This window comes from Chiloscyllium plagiosum, unplaced genomic scaffold, assembly GCF_037043375.1.
Source record: "Chiloscyllium plagiosum isolate Xiang-an unplaced genomic scaffold, Cpla_swu_hap1 HiC_scaffold_2, whole genome shotgun sequence".
NCBI lineage: Eukaryota > Metazoa > Chordata > Chondrichthyes > Orectolobiformes > Hemiscylliidae > Chiloscyllium > Chiloscyllium plagiosum.
In genome coordinates this window covers 44324099-44348416 of record NW_028270140.1, presented here as the reverse complement: position 1 = coordinate 44348416, position 24318 = coordinate 44324099, and the positions used below count along the sequence as shown (strand labels likewise).

General features: G+C 38.3%; 1 protein-coding gene across 1 annotated transcript in view; it reads left to right on the top strand.

Moving 5' to 3' along the window:
- The window catches only part of dnah6 (dynein, axonemal, heavy chain 6), a gene marked incomplete at its 5' end in the record, with an annotated part of 301703 nt that overhangs the window by 162967 nt on the left and 114418 nt on the right, over positions 1 to 24318 (top strand). The window contains 7 exons of the mRNA XM_043705917.2: positions 2151 to 2291; positions 4249 to 4491; positions 9392 to 9559; positions 10912 to 11147; positions 11325 to 11586; positions 12435 to 12558; positions 15201 to 15397. Coding sequence (XP_043561852.2) covers positions 2151 to 2291; positions 4249 to 4491; positions 9392 to 9559; positions 10912 to 11147; positions 11325 to 11586; positions 12435 to 12558; positions 15201 to 15397 — 1371 coding nt within the window. The remainder of the gene's footprint in view (positions 1 to 2150; positions 2292 to 4248; positions 4492 to 9391; positions 9560 to 10911; positions 11148 to 11324; positions 11587 to 12434; positions 12559 to 15200; positions 15398 to 24318) is intronic.

Below are 24318 nucleotides of genomic sequence, written 5' to 3'. Positions count from 1 at the left end.
CAATGACTCTAAGCCAGAAAGCCAATGACAGACAGGTCGAAAATTAGATCCAGTAATTTTTTTGGCGCCGACGTAGTGTGCTACAGACTGCCATAGAGTGGAGCAGTAAAGGGCTGAAATTACAACTGTTTTTTTTCCTTATGTTACATTGTTATTCATTGGCTTCAGAAAATGTGACAGTTATTTTACTTTGACCTCACATACTTATTCCATTTGATAAGTTTGTTCACTACTGAGAGATAATGCAATAACCACAGCTGTCAATTAACTCTTATGGATAATTTAAAGTTACTGTATAATAACAACAAAGAAGGTCTTGTCAAGGATGTGACAAACCAGAAGCGCAGCAACATTCAGCTATGTGTTCCTTATAAAATTGTTACCTTGACTCAGAACAAAGATAAATGTTCCAGTTGTTCATTATCCTATTGATTCAGCTCAGCTGCAAGTTCCAGTTCCATTTCTTTAGGGATTTACTTGGAGTTCCAAAGAATAGAATAGCCTGTTTCACGAGCCTATAAATATTTATACTTTCAATTCTTGTATGAAAATGATTTAAACTGTCCTTGAGAGTTGCCTTCAGTGCTCCCTGACACCTTAAGAATCTCTGAAGGTACCACTTTAACTTTTAGCATTTCATCTCTTACGATTGTAAATAAAAACAAGATAATTTAGCTTGCAAAACTGTTCCACTATTCAGCGATATCATGACAAATCTGTTACCTCATACGACATACAATCTAGTTGTCTGCTATTCCTGTATGTATGGCACCTTACCTCCCCAAACTTGATATGATGGTAGCGGCCCAAATCTGTTGCCTTGCATACTTAGGCCAGATATACCTACAAGTACATGGATATTTGACTTTGAGAGGTTCTTGAAGAAGTTTTATCAATAATGTCAGTACAGAACACATATAAACATCGTGAAATTAACATTTTGAAAATTCCTTTAATACTTAAAAAACAATGAATCTGATAGTATTAACTTTGGATTGAAACAAAATTTTGTATATTCGTTAAATAAAGATATTTCTAATGGCAATCTTTAGCAGTCATCCCATATGCAATAACTGGGTTGGTCATATTCATGTCCTAGAGCTTACTTTTATTTACAGTGGATTCATTGCAATCTGCTCTGCTATGCAATTTAGAGTTCAGGAATCATTCAAAGATTATGGATCTGATCTCCCTGATACTACAACAACAAATTCCTTGTTGTTCAGAAAATTTAAATCCTTTTTTTTCTGTATGATGGAATTTCAAGAAAAGATAAGCCACTGTATTTATTATTGAGTATTATTGAGTTACTAAACCTACATCCTAGCCCTTGCTCTTTCTGTATAATTAAATGAGAAAATGTGGAATGAAGGGAATTTCCATGATTTATCAAGTCCTCTCCATTAAGCATATATTTTACACCATATAGAAGCGCACACATCATATTTACACTCTTGCAACTTTTAACACCCTTGCAATAACTTTGCGTAACATTTGGGCGGCACGGTGGCACAGTGGTTGGCACTGTTGCCTCACAGCGCCAGAGACCCGGGTTCAATTCCCGCCTCAGGCGACTGACTGTGTGGAGTTTGCATGTTCTCCCCATATCTGCGTGGGTTTCCTCCAGGTGCTCCAGTTTCCTCCCACAATCCCAAAAAAATGTGCAGGTTAGGTGAATTGGCCATGCTAAATTGCCCGTAGTGTTAGGTGAAGGGGTAAATGTAGGGGAATGGGTCTGGGTGGGTTACGCTTCGGCGGGTCGGTGTGGACTTGTTGGGCCGAAGGGCCTGTTTCCACACTGTAAGTAATCTAATCTAAAATCTAATTTGTCCTGTCTTCTAATGCTCATTAACCAAAACTATTCAAGATAAATCCAATTATGCTGTTCTCTGTATTTATTGTTAACATTGTTAACATGGATTCTACAAATCCCTGCATCTCCGGACCCAACATTATGTACAAGTTTGGTTATCTTAGTGCTCATCTTCAAATTTTAAGCTTATTTTCTTCCACCAAGAGGTTGCAGAGCTTTATTTTAAAGATGTGAAATGATTTGCCATTTACAGCTTTTATTGGGGATCATATATGTACAGATCCTGATATATTTGCGAACAAACAAAATATTAATCATGTGTCTTTCTTGTCCTCAGGTTTTTCAATTTTTTATAAATCGTGTTCGGCAGAAATTGCACATTGTACTTTGCATGAGTCCTGTTGGTGATGCATTTCGAGCTCGATGTCGAATGTTTCCATCTCTCGTAAATTGCTGTACTATTGACTGGTTTGTGCAGGTATGCAGTAACGTCTAACCTGTTAGTACATTGCTGACCTCTGTCAGCCCCTATTTATATATTATGTTTCTAAAAATGAAGGGACAGCACAGACTTTAATGAAAATCGTGCAAGGACTAATCTTTTTATTCCCACCACCCAATATACTGCCTGAAGGATGAGGGAGTTATCAGGAAATTTTTAAATCCAAAATCCAACTACCTGCTTATTACCTAAAACAGCCAGAACCACTTCTCCAAAATAGGAGTTATTTATTTTTTAATTTGAGCTCCTACGCCTGTTGTAGGCCTTAGTGCAATTTTCAGATGCTGGCGATGAAGAGACCTTGCCAGTGGTCCCTGAAAGAGACAACTGAAGACTGCTTAGAGAAAGGAGCACAATTCATGGTGCCAATGATACTCAGTGAGCAAAATCTTCCTATCCATTTCTATCCACTTTACTTCCCTCTGAACATGTTATGAATTGGCTCTTCTTAGTGTATTGGCAAATTTTATAATCAACAGGAAAAAAAGTCTATATCAATAAGGATTATATTCAACCTCTATTGATAATCTGAATACAGAATATCTCCCCCAAGAATGAAATAACTTTCTTGGGTAATTTGTCTTCAGTTCTCAGCTCATCTCCTCAGCCAACCCATAAACATTCCCAATCCTGGTTCCATGCTGACCCATACTACCTCATATCCTGCACACATCCAATAACCTTTCAGACTCTTCATGCCAACCATAATCTTCTACTGAGCCCCATGGCCCCTGATAGCCTCTATGCTAATTTATTGCCATTTCATACCAACCTATCCCTTCTCCTTTATCCTACACCAACCATATCAACTCACCCAGTATCCAAACTTGGGCAAAGCTTAGGACCCATTATGAGGTGAGTTAGAATTCTATTAAAGAGAGTTCTGGTTGTGTTTTGTAGGTTTCACTATATTGAAAAACGTCATTCTTACAAACCCATTTACTACATTGACATACCTTCAAGTACATTTAATTCAAGTACACAACCCCTTACAATTCCAAGACTTTGAGTAAATTCATTGTCCCACTTCAAAAGGAGTCTTTTGTGAACCCAACTCTTTGCTGATCTATATCTCATGTTAAGTAGATATTTTATTATTAAGGTGTATACTCTGTAATGCTGTTTGTTTAATAGTTAATTTGGAGTTGTTAAATTGTTAGCCTTTTAGATTTGTGTCACTGTGGCTGTCTTGCCTTGGGGCCAGTTTTTAGTTGGAGAATTTTAGTGTTCATTCAAAATTGACCCAGGCCTCATTCAAATGTTGCTAACTATCTCTTCTGGATGAAAGGATTGTATGAAATGGTAGAAACTCAACCAAACAAGATACATACTGCCAAACAGGCAAGTGGTGTCTTTGTAAAAATTAATGTCAGATTTCTATGATATAATTGTGACCATATGTTAGAAAGGATGTCATTAGTTACCCTTTCTTATCATAACTGCGTAACAGATTAAAATACAAGTGGATCAGATTTAAGTGACTATCATCTTGGTGATTTTAATTGGCCAATCTCCAACATCAAGCCCACAATTGCTCCACATGATTCTAAGTCCTGGGAAATTTGGTCAGCACAAATGAGTTTTACCAAAGGGTTGGTTTCTATGCAAGTACAATTCTGACTTGCCAAATGCCATAAGAATTAAGCGGAGACTTAGGCAATTCATTCTCTCAATCATGGCTGATCTCAATCACAGCCTCAATTCTATTTCCTGCCCACTTCCCATAACCCTTTACCCCATTACTAATTTAAAATTTGTGCATTGAATTTATTCACTGTCATGGTGTTTATCACACTCTGATGTAGTGAATTCCACAGAGTTTGAAAATTTGAAGTATGCTGTGAAATCTGGCACATTTTGTGATAAAGGCTAGTCATTTGTTCGCGTTAATAAAATGATAAGGAATTGATGCAAATTGCCCCTTTTCTTTCAGTGGCCACGAGAAGCGCTCCTTTCTGTATCAAAGAACTTCTTTGCAAATGTTGATCTGGGCAGTGATGAAATGAAGGAAAAGTTTTCTGAAATGTGTGTACAAGTTCACACAAGTGTGAATGAGAAGGCAGATCAATACTATGCTGAGCTGCGACGGCGATACTATACAACACCCACATCTTATCTCGAGCTTATTAACCTCTACTTGGCCATGCTGGCAGAGAAACGAAAGGAACTAATTTCGGTAAAGCTCTAGACTTTGAAGTTGTTCAACAAAACTAAATACCAAATGAAGTTTCTGGTGATGCAGTTATTTTTGAGCAACACTATTTCTTTGAACTGTCATTTGAATAAAAGGAAAAAATTGATCTTTGGGAGGAAAAGGGGCAATATTTAAGGAGTTGTTTGATTCTAAGCAAGTCCATTTGAAACTTTCAAGAAATTCAGTTCACCCTAATATTGTTTCCATCATAACGAGGAACGAGATTGTGTAACAAGCTATCTACCATAGAATAACTCAGGTCTGATTATGAAATGTTATTGTTTTCCTCTTGACAGGTTCAGCAGTGAGAAAAGCCTTTACATTTGTCTGTTGGAATCATGGAATAGAATTATAGAATACCTACAGTGCAGAAAGAGGCCATTTAACCTACTGAATCTGCATCGACCCTCTGAAAACCATTCCACCCAGACAGGAAAACCCCCATTCCCTCCATGTAAACCTGAATGGCATTTTTACCTTGGCTAACCCATCCAACCTGCTCATTTATGGACTGTGGGAGGAAATCTGAGCACCCAGGGAAACCCATGCAGACATAGGGAGAATGTGCAAACTCCACACAGACAGTCGCCCAAAGGTGGAATTGAACCCTGGTCCCTGGCACTGTGAAGCAGCACTGCTAACTTCTGTGTCCTCATGCTGCCCTAGGTTAATGAGGGTGGTCAAGTTAATAGTTGCAAGCAAGATTGCTGGGATTTGAAAACCTGCAGCTGGAAACTGTGGTCACTGTGCCATGTTTGTACTCCCCACCAGCCCTAGTGAACTCTCTAGGCTCAGTATGAGGCTTTTAATAACGGTTGTATTACATCCATGATCTATCTGAAAATGATGCGTGCTCCACAAGGGATGTGGATTGTCTGGCGTACAAAGTTAAAAATCACAGAACACCAGGTTATAGTCCAACAGGTGCACTATTTGGAAGCACCAACTTTCGGAGCGCTGCTCCTTCATCAGGTGGTTGTGGACTACACAGTTGTAAGACACAGAATTTATAAGAAAAGTTTACAGTCTGATGTGACTGAAATCATACATTGAAAAATATCTTCACTGTTTGCTAAGTCTCTCATCTGTTAGAATGACCATGATAGTTTCGCTTCTTTCATATGTAAATCACAAAACATTTTTTAAAAGTTACATTCTCAGGTTAACTGTAACAATTGATGTCAGCCCAGATAGGATGTTGAAGGTGTTAGCCCCCTTTGTTCTGTTGTCTGTGCCATAATGTTTAGACTGATTCTAATCTAAAAAATGAGTTAAAAGAGTCTTACATGAATTCATGCAGTTTTTGAGCAAAGTACAATGTAACTTTGCAAGTACAAATTCACCCCACAAACGTACATGTGTGTGCGCGTGAGTGTATCTGTCTGTCTGGGGTGGGGTGTTGTGAGTGTCTGTGAGAGAGAGTGTATACGTGTGTGTGAGAGTGGAAAGGGGTCTCAGTCTGTGAGAGGGTGCATGGTGTGAGTGTAGGAGTGTGTGTATGTATACATGTGTATGTGTTCTGAAAGCTAGTGCTTCCAAATAGTGCACCTGTTGGACTATAACTTGGTGTTGTGCAATTTTTAACTTTGTACACCCCAGTCCAACACCGGCATCTCCAAATCATGACGATTGTCTGGCATAAGTGCAGATGCTGCCAGACCTGCTGAGTTTTATCAGCAATTTCTGTTTTTGTTTCAGATTTCCTGCATCCACAGTTTTTTGTTTTATCACGTTTCCTCACCTCCAAGCAAGAGTGCTGCTTTTATAATTATAATGTGTTATAATCTCTAGTTGATAATACAGCAGGCTCTGCAGGTCTGTCCTGCTGGAACCTCTATTCAAAAGATGGAATGAGGATAAGGAGGAAGATGGAAAGGGTGTTAGGAACCTGGATGAAAAGTAGAGCAAGGTTGACGTGGAGATCATGGTCAGATGCTTTACAGAGATGGAGAAGGGAGGGGAATGGAATGACAATCAGAAAAAAATCCTATGAACTGCAGTGCATTATTTACTTTGAGCAGAGGCCTAAAGTAACAAGTCAAAGGACAAAGGGAAAAGGAGATTGAAGGGAGGAAGGAAAGTTGAAGATAAGGTAGGGGTAATAAACTAGAAATCACAGTTGTGGGACAGAAATGGAAGAATAGTCTTGGAGTAGCTTCTGACTCTGTGGTGGTTCCCCATTACAAGCAGGGCTGTTGTAAGAAAATTGCATTCCATTTATGTGAAAATGCAGTACCGTCTGGTGATGTGATGCATCTTTGAGGTAGTCAAGCTGACTTGTTGCTTCAGTTGCAAGTCAATTTCTTCTTGTTTCGAAGTGTAATTTCAATAGTCAGCTGGGGCTGACAGAAGATCCAGCAATGTGGTCTGTGTGCCAGTTAAGGAATTTGTAATAGCCGGAGGTTGTGGTTCAGTGACCACAAGCCCAAAATTGGACACTCTGAATTGAGTCACAGCAGCAAAAATTAGAGCTAAGAGAAAATTGGCCAAACTAAGTTAAACAGCAACTAGCAGCTATTAGCTACAGAGAACAATAGAAACCAAGATCAAAGAGGTTAAAAGATCTAAAAGACAAACCACTTATAACCAGCTCAAGGATTATGTATTTGTGAAATATTGATCAAAAGTTCTGGCATCTTGACTGCCGGAATATGTGCACTTTATACCTTTTGGCATGGCAACAGTAAAAGGGTGTTGATGAAACCTCATTGGATGATTTGAGCTCAGCTCATGACCTCATTGGCCAAAGATCACAGAACATTCTGGAAGGACAGGTCTGAGGGGTAACACATGCCTAGAAGCCGTCCCTCAGTGAAGACTCAGAGAAAAGTCAATGAAGGTTCACAGGGAAGACTTGCAGCAAGTCCATGCAGCAACCTAAGAAGATTCAGGAGAAGATGTGTTCTGACCTTTGAGACCCACCTTTATAGAAGAGAACCAGCCTTATGTCTGAGAGGAAGGACATTCCAACAACCCAGTTCACATACATGGATCATTGTGGGCAATATAATTTCTTGGATGGCGAGATCTAGACAAAGAGTAAATATTGGGAAATGTTCACAGTGATTTTTAATAAGGAATATTTTGTTAATAAAATTGAGTTGAACTGTCATTTTGTCCTCCTCACCTATAAGACAGTTTAGGTAATGAGTTTTTAATACATAAGAAATTAAAATATTCAAAGCACGGACAACAAGATATACTTCCAGAATTATTAATTTGTTGCTTGTAAGTGTGACAAAAAAAACTACATATTATTTCCTATTTTGTCATTGGTAGATCTTCTGTGATATTACTCAAGACAAATGGGATAGCCTTAGAGATATTGTTTCTCAACTTGTTATATTGTAACATATCTTGGGTGGGACTTAAACCCAAGCCTTCCAACTCAGAGGTAGGGACAGTAAAATTGCACTACAAAGACCCTTTTTAATGGGTTAAATTATGAGGTGGGTGTAGCCTGTTTGAACATAATATGGTACGTGTCTGAGACAGGTGGAACTTGAACCTACACCTCCTGGCTTAGATGTAGGGACACTACCACTTTGTCACAAGAACCTCAGAGGTAAGACATACATTTAGACATTTTTTGAAGTGTGACAAAGAGCTAGAATGTGCCACGTAAAATGATGTTGGTCAGAAGTGTGTGTTAGATGCAATTGTAAAATATCATGTAGATTGAAAACCAATTGGAAATAAAGTTAGGATTTTGCTTTCTCCTACTCTGCAGTAATTACCGAAAAGTGTGTAATCACATTTTTAATTATTTGTGACTATTATGTGATGAGAATTTATTTCCCAGGAAATATTGGATTGTTGCCTGTAATGAACTGGTTTAGGTAGGATCGTTGAATATTACATTCATAATTTTGTCTTTATCATGACAAAGATAGGGAATATTCAAATTATATTTATTTTGAACCAAATATAATTTGTTTTAATTGCAGTTGGCAGATTGAAGTGTCTCTCAAAAACTTGTAATTATAACTGATAACATTTAGTCATCCCATTTAGTGTAGCGTTGCTCTCTGTTTTGTGCATTGTGTTGCATGGAATTAAGCGATTGATCAGAACTTGGAGTCTGCATCTTCAATGACAATCCTCATATTGTTTTTTTTTGCTGCAAGCTTGTTTCTAAAGCTATCATTAGTCAGGCAGCAGTGATTGTTGGTTGTTGTGAATTATCCCAGTGTGCTGTTTCGAGATAGCATTGCCTCTTGCTGTTACTTTCATGCTCAAATCTCCCAGTTTGGCAGACAAACAGAAAAAGCTATAAACAGGGATAAATAATTGTAACTCGACTGTTGTTCAATGCTCTTGCACTTCCACAAGCTTCTGCAGCTTCTGTCTAATTTTGTACAAATTTATACCTAATACAGTCTGAAAGTTAGTAATACTGAAGAACTTTCATTGTTTATTGTTACTTTTATGGACATAAGACTTATAAAATGCTACTTAAATTCTATATTGGACAACAATATAATTTTGATATATACGTTTTTTAAAAAAAAATTTTCATAGCTGCCTGAGAGAGAATTCAATAGCCATGTACTTTCAGATACAAATATTCAATCGCTGTTACTATTTTTAATGTATTCTGATTATATTTGTGAGACATATAAGAAGGACTTAACATTTTTAATGTTAGATATCAGAGAATTTGTGTAGGGGTCTTTTTTTTTCCAATTGTAGTTAATTTAAAATAATTAACTAGTCTACAAGTAAATTGTTCCATATTTTTACATATAAATATTCAATCACTTTTGCACGTATCTGCATTGATTATGTAGTCTTATTATAGTTGGTGTGATCTGATTAGCTGAAAATGTCAATATGAGTGATGATATCTGAATTACTTTTAATATTTCTGGTGCAATAACAGGCTCGGGATCGTGTGAAAAATGGTCTTACCAAATTGCTAGAGACTAATGTGCTGGTCGACACAATGCAAGTTGAGCTTTCAGCTCTTGAACCAATTCTCCAGCAGAAATCAGTTGATGTAAATGCGTTAATGGAGAAATTGAGTGTGGACCATGCAGAGGCAGACCAGGTAAGCAATCTAAAGACAATCATTTTAAGGAAGTCTCTGCTTGATTATTAGCTGTATTGTTTTAAAATTTTTAATGTCCCTTCGGTCATTAAGATTCCGTCTCACACCTTCCTCTGAAGGGACTATAATTCTTTTAAGCAACATTATTAGAATTACTGCAAGATACAATAGAGACTGTAAATCTGAATTAAAAATTAAGAATTCTGTAAAAATCAGCTGTTTTGGAGGCATTCTGTGGAGAGCATAGTTAGCTTTTCCAGTCAAAAATGACTGTTAAGTGATGAAGTTTCAGCTGTAGCAAAGTCAATAATATAGTATGACAATAATATGTCATGGAAGCCATTTGCATCTAGAAATTTGGTTGGTTTTATATATGTGGGCAGGGGGTGGCACAAGGAATGATTGATGCATCTAAAAGGTGAGGACCAAACAAACTCAGTAGAAATTGGGCCTCTGTTCTTATCGTCATTGAGCTGGTGAGCTGCAGCCATTACTATACAGCACACCAGCAGACCAGAATGAAAGAGATTGTGCAACTGCACTGCAGTTATGTATGAGATTTGTATCTATGTTTTCACTAGAGTCTTTATGCTCTCCGGGGCCGACCTGATAACTGGTCTCACCAGAGCAGCCTCAGTCTGACATCACTCTTGCCTTACTGTACTGCCCCCACGTCTCCCCACACGCATTTCCCAACCTCCACACATTCAGCACCCCCCTTCCCCCCCCAAAACCAAATGTCAGGACCTGACCCAATTGTCGTCAATTTTAGCATCTGTGCCATTGATAGGAGCCAGCATCTACTGAATGGATTGTTGCATGATTATCTCTGTCATCAACATTTAATGTTGTTCCAAAGTAGTGATCTTAATAGCGATAATAACTTTGTGAACTTTCTTTGCTTAAATAAACTTATTCCACCTAACGCACACATTTTGTCTCAGAAAAAAGTAATAACTTGTGCACCAATACAAGATATTTGCATACACCTGTCACCACTGCACATCACACTTACAGCATCAATCTCTTCAACACTCAATGGCAATGCCATTAGAGATCGACTAGTGAGAATTTAAGTGACAGTCCTTAAAGCCTTGATGAGAACATTTTGGGAATGGCATCCATTTTGATACAACTGAAATGAGGTTCATATACTTTTATCATTCTTTTTCAGAGATTCTTTCTTAAAGAAATGCTGTAGGTTATTGAAAATGAACACGATAATTTCTCAAAATTTCAGAGTTATGGCAAACACATAACAATATATGTGTCAGGTTATTCAATTGGCGATATATTAACTGAAGAAAGTTAAAGTATAGATAAAAGTTTAAATTTTTTTTTGGTTGTGTTAGATTCGTAAAATTGTACAGGAAGATGAAATTTTAGCCAAGTCAAAAGCTGCAGAGACCCAAGCTATAGCTGATGATGCACAGCGAGATCTTGATGAAGCTATGCCTGCCTTGGATGCAGCAAACAAAGCTCTGGATTCTTTGGACAAGGCAGATATATCTGAAGTTAGAGTATTTACCAAACCTCCAGATCTTGTCATGACTGTCATGGAAGCCATTTGCATCCTGCTTAATGCAAAGTGAGTAACATGTTATTGCCCTGTCAATCATGGGTCCTGTATTGGAAGATACCAGCCATTTTCCTTTCTTTTATTGAATTAAGATACTTTGGTGATCATGCTTTAGGATTTGTTTATGGATCAATCCATTGACTCTAAAGACTAATGAAACTAAGTTTTGTTTAAAATTTATGTTAGAACGGACTGGGCTACAGCGAAGCAAGTTCTTGGTGATTCAAACTTCTTAAAGAAACTCATGGATTATGACAAAGACAACATTAAACCCCAGATTCTGCAACGTCTTCAGAAATATATCAATAATCCTGATTTCGTGCCAGAAAAAGTAGAAAAAGTGTCCAAAGCTTGCAAATCTATGTGTATGTGGGTGAGAGCTATGGATCTATATTCTCGAGTTTCTAAAGAGGTCGAGCCAAAACGGATAAAACTAGCTGCGGCTCAGGTGAGTTAGAATCTCAAGGGTTTATATTCATGTGATTTAAAATAATAGTGAATAACATTAACCCTTGAATACAATGGGAAAGGAATGGTAAAGAGTTCATATTGGTAGACCTATTTGCCTATTTAGGCTTTAATGCCATGTTAACTTGAGTTGCCAGCCCAGGTGTTTGCTTTAATCAAGTGTGAACCTCATGAATTCATATGAATAAAATCCACAGGAATACTGGATAGGGTGTGCATTATGGATATTTGTTCAGTAACTGCTGGTGAAAGAGATGGAACAAGCATAAAAATGTACACGTGCAAATAGATTTTATGCATCCTTTGGGCAACCCAAGAATGGTGTGTCCTGTGCTGTCGCTTGGCCCTGCTTCTCTGCAGTCATATGTCATCACCATTCATCTCTTTACTCTTTCTGCTGGTTGGCTCAACCTGTAATTTGCCTGATAATGGGCTGGCCTAGAGTTAATGAACTGTGATAGGAAATCTGAAGCTTTTTGGATATATCTTTTTCAGATCTGGGCCTCCTGCTGCAGATCTTTTTTGACTCATCCACTTGTTGCATCCACTGTTTATCTAGAAATGTAAGTCTCCAACATGTCCTGACCTCTCCTCCCTCTGTCCCCCTGCCCTTGGCAAATCAATCTGCATTTTAAAGTGAATTGTAAGTATGCATTGATAAAGTCAAAATTACTGCATGATTTAGACCCAGCAACATTTTGAGGTGATCTAACAATTTGCAATTAAAGAAGAGACTCAGCACTGCAAAGGTCTTTCAAATTATATTTATTTTTGAAAGGAGATATCATTTCTACACATCCCTTCACCATTCCTTTAATTAATTACTAGGCTGAACTTGATGCCACCTTGGCAACACTGAAGGAAAAACAGGCTAAATTAAGACAACTTGATCAAAGACTCGAGGATCTTCAAGAACAGTATGATAACAATGTGGGAGAGAAAGAACAGCTTGGTGAGCTATTGTTGGAAGTATTCCAAGATAATGTTTAATTTCATTGTTCAAAGATGAACAAAATTACTGAAAAATGATTGTGTCTAGTGGTAAAGAAATGGCATAAGTATTGGACGAAATCATTTCTTTCCACAATTTGGAATTGTAAACTAGAACATTTTGTTAGCAAATATTTGTAATCAAGCAGTGCACTAATTTAAGAAATTACAAGATATGTAATGAATTGGCACAAAGGTCAGTATTTTGAAAGAGTGAGATCAAATGGGTTGAAGAGCCCTCATTATCCAGAATCATTTTGTAACCTTGTGATATTTTATCTAAATAGCAATAGTAATTGGGACTCAAAAGTAACCTATTAACCACAATATTGTTTGGGGTGTTCTGTGGATGTGCAATGTGCAATTTACATGTGCAATTCCTCTCTCTTTTGCCTGTTTGAGAGTTGAACAAAATTCACTTCAACTGATTTCTTGGGGCTAGTTGCAAGGGGTCACCTTAATAAAGACTGGAGTTTAGTAGAACTTTGGATTTCTGCTCCAAGCAGAACTTATTTGATGCTGAGGATCCAGAGTGAAGGCCAGCAAGTCACTTCTTGTACATCAGGAAACTGAATATATTTGCCTCAGAAGCACTTTGGGATTCAGATGATTCAGACAATGAAAGTGGGGCAGGTTGAGAGTAAGCCAGACACAAATGCTTCTCGTAGGAAATGTTAAGCCAAGATTTAAATGATCAATATGACAAGGCTGGGAGCTGAAGTAAATTGGGGAACAAAGCTTAAAGATGACGAGGGAAAGAAGTAACGCAGGCCTTGTGAAGATGGAGCACAGTGGAACCTGAGGACCGAAACTGGGATTGCTGTTCGGGATGGGACCAAGCTGTACATGCTGAAGTCACAATGGAGCTGCTTTTCCTGGAAGATGAACATGTGGTGGTATGCAGAATGAAATTATGACAAGATTATGCATTGAAATACAGAACATACTGAAATAACATTGTTGGTTGCAGAGCTAGAGTTGCTACACTGTGGGATGGAACAGAGCAATTGTGTAGCATTTAAGTTTGTGTTGTATAAATCTATGGCTCTAAGCAAGCAGTAGAATAGGAATAGGTAGAATTAAAGCAATGAATGTAAATAGCAGATATGGAGATCTTGAGATGGCAGTGTAAATTTGGAAAATTGTACTTGGGCCTCAGTAGTGGCAAGGAATACAGTTTGAATAGGAGTGTTCTGAGGGGGCCTGGGAAGGAACAGAGTTGAAATATAGAAAACAGATTTCATTTTGAAATGGATTGAATAAAACTGGGCATTTAGTAAGGTGACAAAATGGCACAGAATTGGGGCTGTCTGGAAATGAGGGCAAATACACAAAAGATGACCTGGAACCTGGGCACAATGAAAGAAAGAACTCATTTATATACAGCATTTTGAGACCTACTGGATTGTCCAAAGCTCTTCACAATTAATGGGTATTTTTGAAGTATTTTATTGTGATATATAAGGAAACCTGGTAACGAAACGAGATTCCAAAAATGTCACTGAGATAAGTGACCAGAAATTTGGGTTGTTGTCACTGGGAATAAATATTGATGAAAATTTGGAAGAAGCTATTATCCTTAAGTTAGTGTCAAGAAATCTTTAATATTGCCCTATAAAGAAAGATGGGTACTCAGTTTTACATCTCATTTATCACTTTCCACTGGGGTTTCAGCTTGGTTTATGTATGTACATTCCTGAATTCGTGCTTGAAGCTATAACATTCTGAATCAGAAGTAATAGGGCTGCTTCTGGGCCATGCCTGAGAATAGGTAAACTACTGAGTTGGAAAGGATTAATGGAAGCCATAACAGAATACAAATATGGCAATGCATCTACTGGTGATTTGTTTCGCTCATTGATCAGGTTGATTAATGGTGTTGAATGGTTAGCAAGGATTATGATAAGATTTAATTGGTGCACAGTACTATTTGGTTACCACTTGGCAACCAGCAAAGTTTTAGTTTTACAATTGAATTTCTGATTCATAATGCTATGATTCCATCTGCATTACTATCTTTGGGACTGTGATTTTTACTTTCGCCATCTGGGCAGAAATTAATCAGAAAAGATTGCCCAATCTTTCACAGACCCTAACAAAAATTGCTGGAAAAGCTCAGCAGGTTTGGCAGCATCTGTGGAGAGAAATCAGAGTTAACCTTTTGGGTCCACTGACACTTCCTTAGACCCTTTCATAGATCCTGCTTGATTTTCAACTCATTAAAATCAGTGGGATGTGAAATAGGTAACTTTTCCAGTAGGTGGGTGATCCACACAACCATGCTGGCAGTGAAGCTAAGAATTGTACCTAAAATCTGATTTTGTATCAACAGACTATTTTTACCTTGCAAAGTGATCAAAAACAATCAGTACCACATAAGCTCTCATTACACACTTACCTGATTTATCTTTTCCCTTGAATTCTTTGGATAGAAATATTAGGAGGCTAGTATAACAGTTGTTGACAAACAAGTTATTAACAGTTCTATATTCCACAAGAAGTATGTTCAGAAAATTTGCAATTTACTCTGCTTAATTTATTGCTTTTCACAATTTTAATAATTTCAATTGTAATTGCTTGAGTGTAACACTTTTTTCTCTTTAGCACAAACAATGGAACTAACTCAGGCTCGATTAGTGCGTGCTGGAAAACTTACCGCTGCTCTTGGAGATGAACAAATTCGTTGGCAAGAGAGCATAGTTCTTTTTGAACAGGAAATAGCAAATATTATTGGAAATGTCTTCATTGCAGCAGCTTGTGTGGCATATTATGGAGCCTTTACTTCTAAGTACCGGCAGCTGGTATGTTACAGTCTTTTCGATGTAATTTAATCACTGAAGTGCGGAATGTCCTAGAACTACCAACAATGACAGAAGCAAAATAAACAATTTGCTTTTGCTATGTGTTAAGTACCATGAAATCTTTGAACAGTTGATTTGGCTTTCCACTAGAGGACACATGTTATTGTCAACCATGCTACCTGAGTGGTGGTGGAATTTCCATTTCTGAATCCTGGTTTGTTGTTGGCCAAGAGTGGTAACCAGTCTTGCTGAGCAGTGAGCTATATTTATGTTTTCAAATTAGGATGGTGGCCATTTGTTGAGTTTAAAAAGTACATAGTGACAAATAGATACTAGACCTTTTATTAACTGCAGACATCACTAAAGGAGAATTGTTTAAATTAACATGCTTGTGACTTGACAAATTTTATAGCATTTCAACATACAGTAATTGTCAATCTGCAGTTGCTTTCTCAAAGAAATAACCTAATGCAGCAATTGCATTGTCATTTGTAGGAAAGCTGTATTATCTGTATAAATAGATTGCCATAAAATTATTTGTTTATTTGTAATCAGTAAGTATTGTTTTAATAGGGATTTCAAAAGAGAATTATTGATCTGGCGTGCCTTGAGCTTAAAAAAAAAGTATATATTTATTGTGGTTCCCTGCAGATGGTCTGATGAACCATGCGACCTGTTTCCAAGTAAAACCTTAGAAACGTTACACCACAGGAAAAGGCCATTCAGCCTACCATGTCTGCACTACAAATATAAACTAGTCACCTACGCTAATTCAATTTTCCACAACCTGGTTCATTGCCTTGCAGGCAGCAACACTTCAGGTGCATTTCAAATGAATTGCAGTTTCTGTCTCAATCACTAAACATCAAAATCAAGGTGCCCATGATGCAAGATTTTCCTCATGTTCCCTCTAATCCTTCTAACGTAAATCTGTGCTTCCTGTATTTGAACTATCCTCCCTGAACTTTCCACTAGTGAAAACAGATCTTTCCCATCCACTCTATTCAAGCTCTTCAGTATTTTGTACACTTTGATTAAGTCACACCTCAGCCTTATTTGTTTGAAGGAAAACAATCTGAGGCTATTAAATCTTTCCTCATAGCTGCATTATCCAAGCCTTAGCAATATTTTGGTATGTCTCCTTTATAATATATCCAGAGCAACTTTTGTCCTTCCTGTAACATAGTGACCAGAACTATACATAAAACTTCAATTGTGGCCTAATCAGTGTCTTAAGTAGTTTCAGTATTAGATTCCTGATTTTGTATTTATGTCCTACCCAGTAATGGAAAGTACACATTTTGCCTTCTTTATCATCTTATCTACTTTTCTTGCCACCTTCAGGGTCCTATGCAAGTGCTTGCCAAGGTCTCTCACTCCTTCTACCCTTCTTAGTAACTTCCTGGTTATTGTTTACTTGTTTGTTTGTCCTCCCCAATTGCATAACTTTGCCCTTTGTTGGATTGAGTTCCATTTGCCATTTTTCCACCCACTTAACCAAATCAGTGACATTATCATGCAGTTGACAACTATGCTCTCCATTATCAACTAGTCAGCCAACTTTTGGCATTGCAGAGTATTATGAATGAATTCTGAATATGTCTGATCAAATGGTAATCCTGAACAGCTCACTGACAGTCAGGTCTGGGTATTTGTTCCATGGGCAGGTGGGAAAATGGAGGTCAAACTGTTTTTTGGGTCCCAAATATAACCCTGGTGGAGTGAAATAGGCACTCTTTGCGATTTGCAAAAAATGCACCCCCTCACTTGGCATGGATACAGCTGCTTTGTGCCATTTAAGTGTATGGGAAGGCTCTCCAGCTTGAGAAGAGTAGCAAGTTGTGATGAAGGATAAGTGAATGATATATAGGTATTTTCTCACCAACATATTTTGATATTTTCAAAAATATATTCCCAAGGCCAGGCTACCACAGAGGTATGGTGTGCTAGGGAACAGGAAAACTCCTCTCCAAGGCAGAATGTGGCTGCCTTTGCATCCTGACAGGCCTAGAGATCTTCGAAACTTGTCTGGAATGCTGGTTGCCCACATCCTGTACTTGGCAGTCTGCCTCCTAGAGGTTAAAGTTAAAAATCACATAACACCAGGTTATAGTCTAATAGGTTTATTTTGGAAGTACAGGCTTTTGGACTGCTGCTCCTTCATCAGGAGCAGTACTCTGAAAGCCAGTGCTTCCAAATAAACCTGTTGGACCATAACCTGGTGTTGTGATTTTTAACTTTGTCCACCCCAGTCCAACAAGGGGCACCTCCACATTCAGCAAGTTAACCACCTTTGTTGAGTCAGGCAACTGGAATTCCATCAATTGCAGTTAGTAAGGATCTGAATAAAACTGAATCAAATACCTGTATATATGTGTGAAGCCCAAAACTTTAGCCTAGGGAGTGGTCAGTTGAGTCAGCCCCACCATTTCCTCCATAGTGTACAGTTTTAGCTTCAATGACTTAGTGATTTCAGTGATCAATTCTCCAGCCTGAAATGCAACTTGATTACCTCCTTGCCAACTGGCCTGGCTGCCAATCAGTGTTAATTTCAGCATCAAAGAAGTCGTCCATAACAAGAGCTAGGGGCTGACCAGGGCAGGAGAGTTGATTCAAGCAGTAGAGAATTCTCAACCAAAGTGGAGAGGGGCGAGGTCATCTTGAAGGAGGTGAGTGCTCAGCAGTAAAGATCAGGAGTTTGTGTTGACGAATTGGAGGCTTCAGAAGTGAGGCCCATCAGTAACAGGTACTGTTGTTGGGGAATTTGGTTTTGGGATCTGGTGTTGTTGGCGGGTGGTCAGATGTGTGTGGTGTAAAAGTATTGGAATGGGTCTGGGAAGTGTCTCAATCATGGAGACACCTCAGACAGGCACCTGGATGCCAGACACATGTGAATGCATTCACCAGGGCCCAATCTTGAGCGGGTTGCTGGGTTCTCTAAGTTCGTAAAACCTAGCCAATATCTGTTACATTTCAAAAGCTGTGAGTATGAAGCTAATGACCTTGGTACCAAGTTTCCTGTGCAGCTACAGACTCTGTCAAAATTAGAAATAAGCAGGTCAGTGGGGTATTTCTATCTGGAAACAGATTTCTTGCACATTAAACCCACTCCCCTCCCTTAGTTCAAAACCAAACCCCTGATTTTCCTGTCAACATTCAGCACTGAAAGGAAGATTTGGTCTACAATTGTGCAAAATAGGCTACCATTTTGTCACCACCTTCCATCTTCCTTGCACTGAAGTTCAGATTCTTTCTGAAAACTAATTTCCTCACCTCCCCATCACTTCTGCTTAGTTAGAAATGAAAAGTCTTGGCAATATTTCCCAAACTCAGTGGAAAATCAAATTGTGCACAATATATAACAGATTGACAATTTGTTGTGAGTTCATTCCATGATCCCACCCCTTCTAAAAAAGAGAATGTACTTAAGAAATCTGAAAGAATCCTGGTATTGTGAACAGATACCTTAAGTTTTGATTTCTAGTTCATCAGCAGGTTGCTGCTGTGTGCTGGAAAGATGTACCTTTAATACATAGATGCAACAACAGACTGCTAGTATTTCTGCTGCTGTGCAAATAAATGATAGTTTTATTACATTGAACCATTGACATATAGTGTCACTATTTCCAAAGTACTGATTAGAATTACAGCGCAAAATATACATTCCAATAAATTGTACTTTTGAAAATTTGCCTAAAATGCATTTCAAAAGTAATTCTTTGACTTGAGTTTTTAACATTATGTTTAACTGGTTTTGTAAATTGCCTAATTTTCTGTCTGGATGTTAAAATAAGGAAGATGACACCATGGGGTATTTGATTGCTGGCCTCATGCACTCTGTGTATGAATAAATTATCAGTTGTGTCTAAAATGAATTAATAACGCTTTTCAGTAACAGTATAATGGTCACAGGGTCTATCAAGAACTAGTTGAAAGTCTACATTTTACATGGGGCTTGATTTATAAGTATCAAAAGCCATTAAAACTCATTAGGAGTAAAATAGGCAATAAATGGTGAAATGTGTGTTCAAAATGTCATGACTTTTTCTCAATTGTAATTAAAACTAAATTTAAGGGCTGTTATGGTGCAGTGGTGGTTGTCCCTATCCCTTGGTCTGGGACCATGCTTTCAAATCTTGACCTTGAATGTAAGGTAACACGTTGGAATGGGTCTGGGAAGTGTCACGTTGATTAGAAAATAAATATATTCAAAGCTAAATTTCATCAGACAAGATGTGGCAGGGCTTCCTCCATTATATGTAGTGGTGAAGGTACCCAAACCTAACTAATTGACATTCTTCCTTGGAGAGAATAAAGAGATTTAATTTTTTAAAAAAAATCAGTCAGTGGATATCTTCATTTGCTGGACCAGCATTTATTGCCTTCATTAATTGCCTATTAAACGATGATGGTGAGCTGGTGTCTTGAATCATTGAAATCTGTTACATGTGGGGAAACCCACAATGCTGCTTAGAAGGGAATTCCAGGACTTTGACCCAGTGACTCTGACGGAACATCAATATATTTACAAGCCATGATCATGTGACTTGAGGGACTACTTCGGTCATGAAATTTATGTGGAGATTTAACAGAGATGTTCAAATTTATCATGGATTAAATAAGGATCATAGAATCCATACAGTGTGAAACCAGGCCATTTGGCCCATTGAGTCCACATCGGTTCTCCAAAGAGCATCCCACCCAGACCTACCTCTCCCCCACCTATCTCTCTAACCCTGGTTTGTCATTTTTAAGCCCTTCAAAATTGCTAACTCCCATGACTGATCCAACTAGCCTGCACATCCCTGGACACTATAGGCAATTTAACATGGCCAATCCACCTAACCTGCACATCTTTTGATTGGGGGAGGAAACCAGAGCACCAAAGGAAACCTACAAAGACACAGAAAATGTGCAAAATCCACAAAGGTGGTCACCTAAGGCTAGAATCGAACCCAAGACCCGGACGCGGTGAGGCAGCAATGCTAGCCACTGTTTTGCCCAGTTTAAGGAGTAACAGTTTAATCACAAAAGAAACAGTGATCAAAGCAAATATCTTTAAGATGTTGGGGAAAAATGTCAAGGAGAGTTGAGAATTTATTTAATGCATGGTGTTTTAATGTGGAAGTTTCTGCCTGAAAGGCTGGCAGAGCCAAGCAGATGCTATGACAACGGATGAATGGACACCGTGCAACAATTGCCAGACAGGCATGTTCCCTCCCATTTGGGAACACTGCAGCAGTCAAGGACATTTGATCTTGGATCTTCAGGTGACCATCCTCCAAGACAGACTTTGGGTTAAACAACAATGCAGAGTCACCAAGCAGAGGCTGATAACCAAGTTCGGTATCCATGAGGATGGCCTCAAGCAGGATCTTGGGTTCATGTCACACTACAGGTGACCCCACGACACTATACACTATATTTTCACATACATACACATACTCTTACACATGATCACACTCACACAGACCCTCTCCATACACACACACTGTCTCTCAGACACACACACACAAACACAAGCACATACACCCCTCCCACAGACTCTGTCTCACACACTATCAAGCACTCGCACTCACACAACACTCTACGTCTATCCCTCACACACACCCCCATGTCAATAGAATCAGCCTGACTCAAGGTTGGGATATAGACAACCTCAAACCTCACACCTCTAATACATTGTCTAAGTTGAGATGACACATTTTTTCAAAGTAAAACCTAAAGTTATCTCAGGACTGTGCCTTGAAAGACGTTCTGGGATTTACATATTAATCAATTGAAAGCTGTATCATCATTCTAAGTGATTAAAGACTTAAAAGCAATCTAGATTTGTTCAATACATTGCATCAGTTGTATGCTACTTTGATCTTTTACTATAAATTCTGCCTGTGACTCTGTCCTACTAGATGCATGACCAAGGAGCAGGACTGCAAAAGCTTGTACTTCCAAATAAAGCTGTTGGACTGTAACCTGGTGTTGTGATTTTTAACTTAAATAAAGGGAATTGCATTTTTGCTTGAGAGAAAAAAAAAATACAGGGAACAACTGATGAGGTTACAATAACTGGAAACTGCTTTCAAAAGACTAGTATATAAATTATAAATGAAACGGCCTTTTTCTGCTTTAAATTTAATCATACATTTTTTGTTGGAGTAGGTTATGGAGGTTGATTTTAAAGCTTCAAAATGGTATTGTTATTTGAAGGTGAAGAGATATAGTGATCACAATGGCCACTGCAGCCAAAACATTTCTGCATTATTGCCAGCAAAAAAAAGAAATTCATGTTAGAAACCAAATCTTGCATTGTGACCATCAGTTAATTGCAGCAGACAAGACTAGATTTTACTGTAAATATAACACTAAGAATGTCAATGCTCACTGTTAATAAAGGATACATCAGTCAGCAATATCTGGCACCACAAATGCTATTATAAATACTGAAATAAAGATTTGTCAGTTATCTTTCTCTTCAAGTAGGTTTGTAGTACAGGTATTTAACTGAGAAATGTGGAATGAAAGGGTCTGACGTTTATGGTACTTGCATGATAAATGCATGAGAGAAAGTTAATGCTGTTAAGTCTTAATTACTGGCAAACATGATTTGGAGATGCCAATGTTAGACTAGAGTGTACAAAGTTATAAGTCAGACAACGCCAGGTTATAGTTTTGCAATTTACATATGAAAGAACTGAAATCAGCATGGTCATTCTAAAAGATGAGAGACTTAACCAACAATCCAGGTCTTTTTCAATACATAATTTCAGTTACATCACACTGTAAACTTTTGCTATAAATTCTGTGTCTTACAATCTTATACTCCACAACCACCTGATGAAGGAGCAGCACTCCGAAAGCTAGTACTTCCAAATAAACCTGTTGGACTATAACCTGGTGTTGTGTGATTTTTAACTTGCTGCCAAACAGTTTGCTTAGTTATCATTAACAATTAACTTCTACTAGATGCAATAGCATTCCTTCAGATTTTCTTATAGACCTATAGACATCTACCATCCAGAAGGAGGCAATAAGCTTGACTGTTAACTGCTTTTGCAAAGTCCAAGCAAGCCACGTGGTTGTAAGAGGATGGGGAATATTTGTTGATGTTGTCTACATTGCTCATATCCCATGAATGAATATAACATCTAATCATGTGGACAGAGATTAACAATTAATTAGGATCAATGTTGCTTACCAGCATAGTTGATGGAATATTAAATATTGGAAACTAAGTGGGAAAAAAAGTATTAAAAAAATGCCGCAGTTGGATCATCGGAAGCTGTTTTGGGGTAGACGTGACCTGTACAAGAAGGACAGATTGCACCTAAGTCGAAAGGGGACAAATATACTGGCAGGGAGATTTGCTAGAGCTGCTCAGGAGGATTTAAACTAGTAAGGTGGGGGTGGGACCCAGGGAGATAGTGAGGAAAGAATACAATCTGAGACTGGTACAGTTGAGAACAAAGGTGAGTCAAACAGATTGGGCAGTCAGGGACAAAGCAGAGAACATGGTAGGACTGATAAATTTAAACTGCATTTATTTCAATGCAAGAGGCCTAACCGGGAAGGCAGATGAACTCAGGGCATGGTTAGGGCCATGGGACTAGGATATCATAGCAATTACGGAAACATGGCTCAGGGATGGACAAGACTGGCAGCTTAATGTTCCAGGATACAAATGCTACAGAAAGGACAGAAAGGAAGGCAAAAGAGGAGGGGAGCGTGTTTTTGATAAGGGATAGCATTACAGCTGTACTTAGGGAGGATATTTCCGGAAATACATCCAGGGAAGCCGTTTGGGTGGAACTGAGAAATAAGGAAGGGATGATCACCTTATTGGGATTATATTATAGGCCCCATAATAGTCAGAGGGAAATTGAGAAACAAATTTGTAAGGAGATCTCAGTTATCTGTAAGAATAATAGGGTAGTTATGATAGGGGATTTTAATTTTCCGAACATGGCTGGGACTGCCATAGTGTTAAGGATTTAGATGGGGAGGAATTTGTTAAGTGTGTACAAGAAAATTTTCTGATTCAGTATGTGGATGTACCTACAGAGAAGGTGCAAAACTTGACTTACTCTTGGGAAATAAAACAGGGTGTCAGTGGGGGACCACTTTGGGGCCAGTGACCATAATTCTATTAGTTTTAAAATATTGATGGAAAAGGATAGACTAGATCTAAAAGTTGAAATTCTAAATTGGAGGAAGGCCAATTTTGACGTTATTAGGCAAGAACTTTCAAAAGCTGATCGGGCGCAGATGTTCCCAGGTAAAGGGACAGCTGAGAAATGGGAAGCCTTCAGGAACGAGATAACAAGTCCAGAGAAAGTATATTCCTGTTAGGTTGAAAGGAAAGGCTGGTAAGTATTGGGAATGCTGGATGACTAAAGAAATTGAGGGGTTGGTTAAGAAAAAGAAGGAAACAAATGTCAGGTATAGACAGAATAGATTGAGTGAATCCTTAGAAGAGTATAAAGGCAGTAGGAGTTTACTTAAGAGAGAAATCAGGAGGTCAGAAAGGGGACTTGAGATAGCTTTGGCAAATAGAGTTAAGGAGAATCCAAAGGGTTTTTACAAATACATTAAAGACAGAAGGGTAACTGGGGAGAGAATAGGATTAGCAAGGCGGCCTTTGTGTGGAGCCACAGAAAATGGGGGAGATACTAAACGAGTATTTTGCATCAGTATTTACTGTGGAAAAGGACATGGAAGATATAGAGTGTAGGGAAATAGATGGTGACATCTTGAAAAATATCCATATTACAGAGGAGGAAGTACTGGATGTCTTGAAATGCATAAAAGTGGATAAATCCCCAGGACCTGATCAGGTGTGCCCTCGAACTCTGCGGGAAGCTAGGGCAATGATTGCTTGATCCCTTACTGAGATATTTGTATTATCGATAGTCACAGGTGAGGTG